Source organism: Tupaia chinensis, unplaced genomic scaffold (genome assembly GCF_000334495.1).
Source record: "Tupaia chinensis unplaced genomic scaffold, TupChi_1.0 Scaffold000442_1, whole genome shotgun sequence".
Lineage (NCBI taxonomy): Eukaryota > Metazoa > Chordata > Mammalia > Scandentia > Tupaiidae > Tupaia > Tupaia belangeri.
In genome coordinates, this window is record NW_006159947.1 from 91,544 (window position 1) to 98,375 (window position 6,832).

The 6,832-nt window shown below is 39.1% G+C and overlaps 1 protein-coding gene across 1 annotated transcript in view; it reads left to right on the plus strand.

Annotated features, from left to right (window-relative positions):
• TMEM33 (transmembrane protein 33) overlaps nucleotides 1–2,893 on the plus strand; it is a gene marked incomplete at its 5' end in the record, with an annotated part of 18,231 nt that extends 15,338 nt beyond the window's left edge. The window contains 1 exon segment of the mRNA XM_014590420.2: nucleotides 465–2,893. Within this exon segment, the coding sequence (XP_014445906.1) occupies nucleotides 465–594 (130 nt within the window).
• Nucleotides 2,894–6,832: the final 3,939 nt, after the last annotated feature.

The window sequence follows — 6,832 nt, forward strand, 5'->3', positions numbered from 1 at the left end:
TAAGCCACCGGGACGCGAACCGCGGTCGACTACGTGGGAATCCAGCGACATAGCCATTTCGCTAACTGCTGGTTCCCTTTTTTTTTTTTTTAAAGAATGATTTTATTGAACTTTATTTATTTATTTATATTTTAATTTGACCAGAGAGGGACATGGTAAGAGAGGGAGGAGCGGAAAGTGAGAAAGCAAGTCTCCAGGTTCAGGACTCAAACCAAGGTCAGCCATGTGGGAGTCCATCGCCCTCAGTCACCGCGCCATCTACCGGCCCCGTGTCACATGATCTTTTCCACCCAAAAAAGACCTGTGTTGTTTTTGGCAACCTCATTGTACTTTGTGTACTCCCTGCAGTACAGGCTGGTTACTTCTCCAGATTCATTAAAGGCTGGTGTGAATTTCTTACCAGCTTTGCTTCGCATCACGTTGCTTTTCCCCTGTGTTTCTGAAAGAACACGTTTATCTTGCAGGACCTTGTTCAATGAACTGAGGATCGTCGTTGAGCATATAATAATGAAACCTGCCTGCCCACTGTTCGTGCGAAGACTGTGTCTGCAGAGCATCGCCTTTATAAGCAGACTGGCCCCGACGGTCGCGTAGTCGGACGCCTTGTCAAGCCGTGTATATAGCCTGAACGTCATTCGCGGCTGGTACTTCTGCTCGGGTTGAGAATTCCCGGTGTTAACACTGACCTCGATCCCATTACGTCATTTACATCCATGCATCTCAGTGGGAAAATAACCCGTTTTCCTGGCATGTTAAATCAAGCCTTTTAAAAAGTTTCTAAGAAAATTACACCTCTGTTGCTATTGGTTAAAGAGGTTTATTATCTAGTGGTAAATGTCCTAGGTTTTTTTTAGATGCTGTCCTGCATAAATCATGAAATACATTTATTTCTCTTGGGAAAAAAAATAGCATTAACATTTATTTCAACCTAACTAATAGCTTAAGTTTCTCTCTGGCACGAATTCATTATGGTAATACTAACATACCTGAATTCAGCATATTTTGAGACAGTATTCTTTTGCCATTCAGTAATTTTTATTGATGATTTGAACAGAAACACTTCCCACTCTATTTAATTTCAAATTGTTATTGGGTTGGTTTTGTGCTACTTTGTTAGGGCGGATTTATTTATTTTGTAAAATGAATTCTATATGTATTTTATGCTATGACTGTCTAAAGTCGTATTTCCATAGGTACTTCTTTGTCTTTGAATATTTAAAAAAGGACTCAGCCTTAAGCCTGGCAGCCCATTGGGTAAATATCTGGGGTCACCTAGTCCTCTTACTCAGAAAATGATAGTGACAGAGCTTTCCTTCCAGAGCCCCACTGAGCCCACTTCTCCAGTGAGAACCCCTCTTTTACAAACGTGGACACTTAGACTGTTAGTAGTGTTACAAATCGGGAATCACCTAGTTCCGATTCTGGACCGCCAGTTTTCAGCCAGTTTTCTGGTTGCTTAGGCTTGACTTTTCCTAGACAGTTGCCAGTTCAGATGCCTTTGGAAAAGAATATGACCGAAGATTGAGCACATGACTCTGTCCTGAAATAATAATGAGGAGTGTCCTGTAGCTGGCATGCTTACCCAGCAGCTCCGACTCACAGGTAGAAAGGTGTACAGGTCCAGGACTAACTGGGAGTGGGGCCGGGGAGGAGCTGGGGAGGGGGAGCATCCAGTCCCGTCATGCACAGATGAGTTGGGGGAGTCAGGTGTGTTATGTATGTCGCCATGATTGGGGTCGTATCATATGTTAAATCCTGTTCATTGAGTGCCCGTCGACCACTTTATACAATTCCTTCTGATCCTTCCTACTGTTGCATGATTGGACATGTCGAAGCATTGCACAGTTGTAGAACAGAGTAATGTAATGGTTTTGTTAACCAGTTTTCTTCTGTCTGCATGTAATTTGGATTTCTCAAATACATTCATTAGTAACTTATTAGTCACATCAGTTTTCTTTTTGTCCAACTTCCTGTTCTTACAGAGCAATGATATTTTTAGGCTAGAGTGCAAGAAAAATTCTACTTGATAGCTTGACGAGCTATTTTTGTATTTTTGTAATATTTATCCGCTGAACTGGAGAAGCAGTCTCATACAGTTGATTTTGTGTGTGTGTGTGTGTGTGTGTGTGTGTGTGTATGTTTGTGTATGTGTGTGTCCATCCTCATTGTCACTATATATGTAAACTAATGGTTTTAAAAAACTAAACTTTCTAGAGCAATAAAACAACTATAATGTTAAGTAAAACTGATTTCCAATGCTGTTTTAAAAAATCAAGTCTTGAATTATATCAAGGAATTTTGACAGACAAAAGCAAATTTATTTTTAAGTTACTAGGTTGTATTTTCTTCTACATTTTTTAAAATTTGAGATAGTCATAGATTTATGCAAGTTTAAAAAAAAAATATGGAGAGTTCCTGTCTCTCACTCAGCCTCTTAAATGAACATTTTAAACAACTATAAGACCTTTATCCAAAGTAAGAAATGAACTCTGGAATAATACGATTAACTGAATTATCAAACTGAATTAGATTTTATCAGTTTTCTCATTTTGACTTTTTAAAATGTGTTCTCAATTTTTGCCATGATTGTCTTTTAAAGATCTGTTCGTGTGTCTCTGTTTTGAGTTTTGGCTCTTTATTTCAGAAATTACCATTTGTTAAAAATATTTCCCTAAAGAAAATAATTCACATTGGCTTTAACAAACATAAGTTGAACATTAAAACGACGGTCATTTCAAACAGTCTGTGCTTTAAACCGAGGCTTTTTTTTAAATCATGTAGCAGAATTACAATATTTCTGACATGTTCATGTTCGAATAGAAGTTATCGATTTGTTCCTTAAGGGAAGGCTTAGTTTATAAATAAAAGACTCCGAAACTCATGAAAAAGTAAATTTTACAGTGTGACAAATAATAAATGTTTAGTTTGCATGAACTTATAGGTAGGAAATCTGCTATTTGAATGTATACAGCCGACTGATGTGACATCGGAGATTATAGTGTTACATGTGTACATGTAAATTCAAGTTAGGGAAATAAATAGCAATATCGAGTACATGTAGCAGGAAAAATGAACTTCTACTGCATAGCTGAGCTTATTTCTCCTTATATGTTTCAAAGAAGTGGATTGAACACCCAGAATCTCTTCATTCTTCAGGAGGTAGTGTATTATGATTGCTCTTCTAGCACTTTTAAATATTAAACCCTCTCAGTAGGTGGTAGCCTCATATAAAACCTACTTTATTCTAGCAGGGATTCTCTCTCTCGTATATATTTTATTCCTCATTAATTTAAACTCTATTTCACATTAGTCCAAAGAGAAATGTCTTAAATCGAACTAGTGTCTAAATTTTCTTGGAATAAAATTCACTTGCTCCCGGAAGAAAGCAAGAAGGAAAGTGAATTTTAAAAATAAAGTCAATCGGATATTTAAGAATATCTCTTAAGAGAAAAATCAAGGCAAGCTAATAAGAAACCAGAGTTCTGAAGGATTAGTGAGTTCTGTTATGTTACTAAGAATTGCGAAGTTGTTAATGCTTCCTTTCTTTCTAAATAATCAGGATAAAAATTCAGATTAGGGGTCAGTAGGTGGTATGGAGGTTAAAGTGCTGGATCCCACATGGCTAGTGGTGTGATTTGAGTCCCAGACCTACCATTTTGAAAATCGTGCTGGGCACATATGCATGTGTCCCCAAAATCCCAAGAGGAGACTATAAGAGAAGGGATTGCAGAGTGGCCATCCTCCCTCGGGGGTGATTTCTTAACTTTTCCTTTCTCTCTCTCTGGCAAGTGTACATACGTACACTATAGCAAAAACTAGAATAACTAAAAATAAATTTTAAGAATTCAGGTTACATTTATAAATTTAGGACACAAATGTTATTTATCCTGGTTAAAAAAATTAGTTTATGTATAATAATATAATTAGAACTAGTAGATAACAGTTTTTAGAAAGGTTTCAGAGCAAAATGAGTGAAATTACTTTTGAGGGATTAGGGTAAAGACTCTTAGGTAGAGGCAAGGAATTTATTTAGATTAATAATAGTATTATTTTTTTTGAGAGGTTTTTGCTATAGGGCACGTGTGCTCGCCAGAAAGACAGAAAGCTAGAAATCACCCCCCAGGGGTATGGCCACGCCCTAATCCCTTCTCCATTCTCCTCTCAGGATCTTGGGCATGCACGCACGCACGCACATGCCCAGCGTGAGTTTAAACCACCTGGTCCGAGACCTGAACCACGGTTGGCTACATGGGAGTCCAGTGACATAGCCATTACACCAACTGGTGGTCCCTAGACTAATATTAATACTCAAATGAGAATCCCAAGGAGTGAGTAGCTGCAGAGGTTCGTTTATAATCACTGACTGGCATTCTTTCCTCAGGGAGTCCCCCGTTTTCACTTGCTGTGCTGGAAGGTTAAGTGCCACTCAAATGCTGAGTCCTAAGACCAAGGATCTGCAGTCCATGACTTTCAAAGGTGAACTTCAATAGTGAACAGATACTTAGTAAGCATTTACTATGACTACATTGTTTTAAATGTTGATATGTTCAAAATACTGGTCATCAGGAAAGCCATGTCACGTCATTACACAGAGAAACAGCAAAATATGTCATGTCTTTCCCAACGACCTAATAGTCCTCTGTCAATTAATGCTTTATAGGAAAACAGAAAAGTGGGCTGCAGTTGGGATCATTTAGATCATGGTCTCTGGCTTTCGTTTTTGTTTTGTTTTCCATTCTGAAGTGCCTCCATCGCATGAGATTGGCCTTCGTCCTTCGGTTTCAGATGTCTACAGAAATGGCGCTTCAAGTGTCTTCACTTTAAAAGGGCCATTTTAACCTCTCTTAAAACTGAGATGTTTCACAGTGATATTAAAGTATATTGAAATATTTTGGATAGTAAATCAGGGATGGCTCCTCGATTAGAAAAATCACGTTGGAGTCATAGACGACCAGTCTAATATCTTATTGGCATTTTCTACAAGTAGGAAAATTCCGCATTGTAATATAATACAGCTTGACAGGTAGTATACCAAAGGCATTATTCATCCAGGAGTTATTTCCAGAGATTGTTTTCATGGGCAGCCCTCTGATGTGTAGATAGAAAGTTCTTGGGGGTGACATAAAGGATAAGAAAAGAGCTGTCAAGAGTGGCAGGGGCACTGACTGGGAGCTGGGAGAGTTAAACCCGTATCATTCACAGTAGGAAACCCGTAGATGGTGTCCAGAGAGTGGAGGGCTACCTGGTAGTAAGTTATTCTAGGCAACGCTTATGCTCTTAGGTGTTCAGGTGCGTGCTTAAAAGAACGTTTCCTGGGCGAGGGTTTCTCTTGTGTACAGTGCGTGTAAGCAGACAGACCTGCAGTGACTCTGAGTTGCTGTGATAAGAGATAACTAAGTACAGTATTTTTTTTTTAATATAAAACATTCAGTTTCTTAGAAAACAATAGGAAGAAATTCTAGGTGGATGTCTTTGCTGGAATGTAGCAGCTCATATTCTAGGAGAAAGAAGGGCTTGAGAATCATTTTACTTTTTCCTTCATGGCTTCCTGAAGCTACTTTTTTATATGTTCATTCCTTTGAACTAACCTTTTCTCTTGGTTCTTGACAGTTGAATTCCGAACGGTAACTCTTTTCCTTTGTAGCTTTAAGACAGAACAATTCCTTTGGACGTTCATTTTTGCCTCCATATATATTTGTAAGATGAGACCAAGTGGGCGAAGTCTTGGGCAGGTAACATCACAATGTATATATACTGGACCAAACGGAAAAGGGTCGCAAAGATTAGCAACGGAGTCAGAATAAACGGCTTGATTTATAAATGCATTACCTTCCGGTGCTCCGTATCATGGGATATATTGAACTCAAAACTTTGTATATGTAGTATGTCAGCATTTCTTAGTAACTTCTCTCGCATCCATTTTTAATATCTAATATTGTCGAGGTTGGGGAGTTCTCTTCAGACCAGTACTGCTCTGACTGTATAAGTTTATAAAATAAATGGAAAAATTCATCATTCCCCTGCATTCAAGACCAGAGCACATAAATGCTAATGTAGGACTCAGAGGGGAAGTGGAGTTCTCCTGCATATTTGAAAAAACGCGAAGTCCTTTCAAGTAAATCTAATCACCGTAATCATCAGCGCCCGCTGATGCTAAGGAAAAAGGACCTCGTTCACGCTTTCCTTTATGCAGTGGTTTATCGGTCCCTGTTGATTTCCAAATCGGATCACTGCAGTACATTACCCGTGCTGCTACCTGTGGGAGTAAGCCCTGGGATTCATATATGTTTTGTGTTCTGCTTAAATCAGCAAGGATGATAAATTCGATGGTGTGAAATTGGAAATATCAAGGGCTTGCTTCGGCGATGGAGCAAAATAACGTCTCCGCTGGTGATGTGCCGCGACCCTTTTCCACTTGATGTGCTTTGTATGTCTGATATTTATTTCGATACAAATTAAGTCGTTGTCCCTTCAGCTGTATTGTTCTATCGAAGGTTTTATTGATGTAAAATGAAATTGTGTAATAAAAACCTCTCTGGATTTAAGCAGATTTCAATCGGTATGTTGCCAGAGCACACTGACAGCACTCCGCTTTCCTTTGAGCCTAACTGCCTCATTGTTAGAACAAGGTGCATTTGGACACACTTCTGATGTCTCCAGCCCATGACAAATCATGGAAATGCTGATGTTGAGGTCTAATGTGAAGCTGGGGAAAATGTGGTCTAAGGAGAAGCTGGAGACGGGGACAGATAACACTGGCTGATCTCAGCTGTTGGCGTCTGTACTTTCTGTTGTCCAGGGAGAGTTTTTAGCCTCGCCGCTATGCCATGCG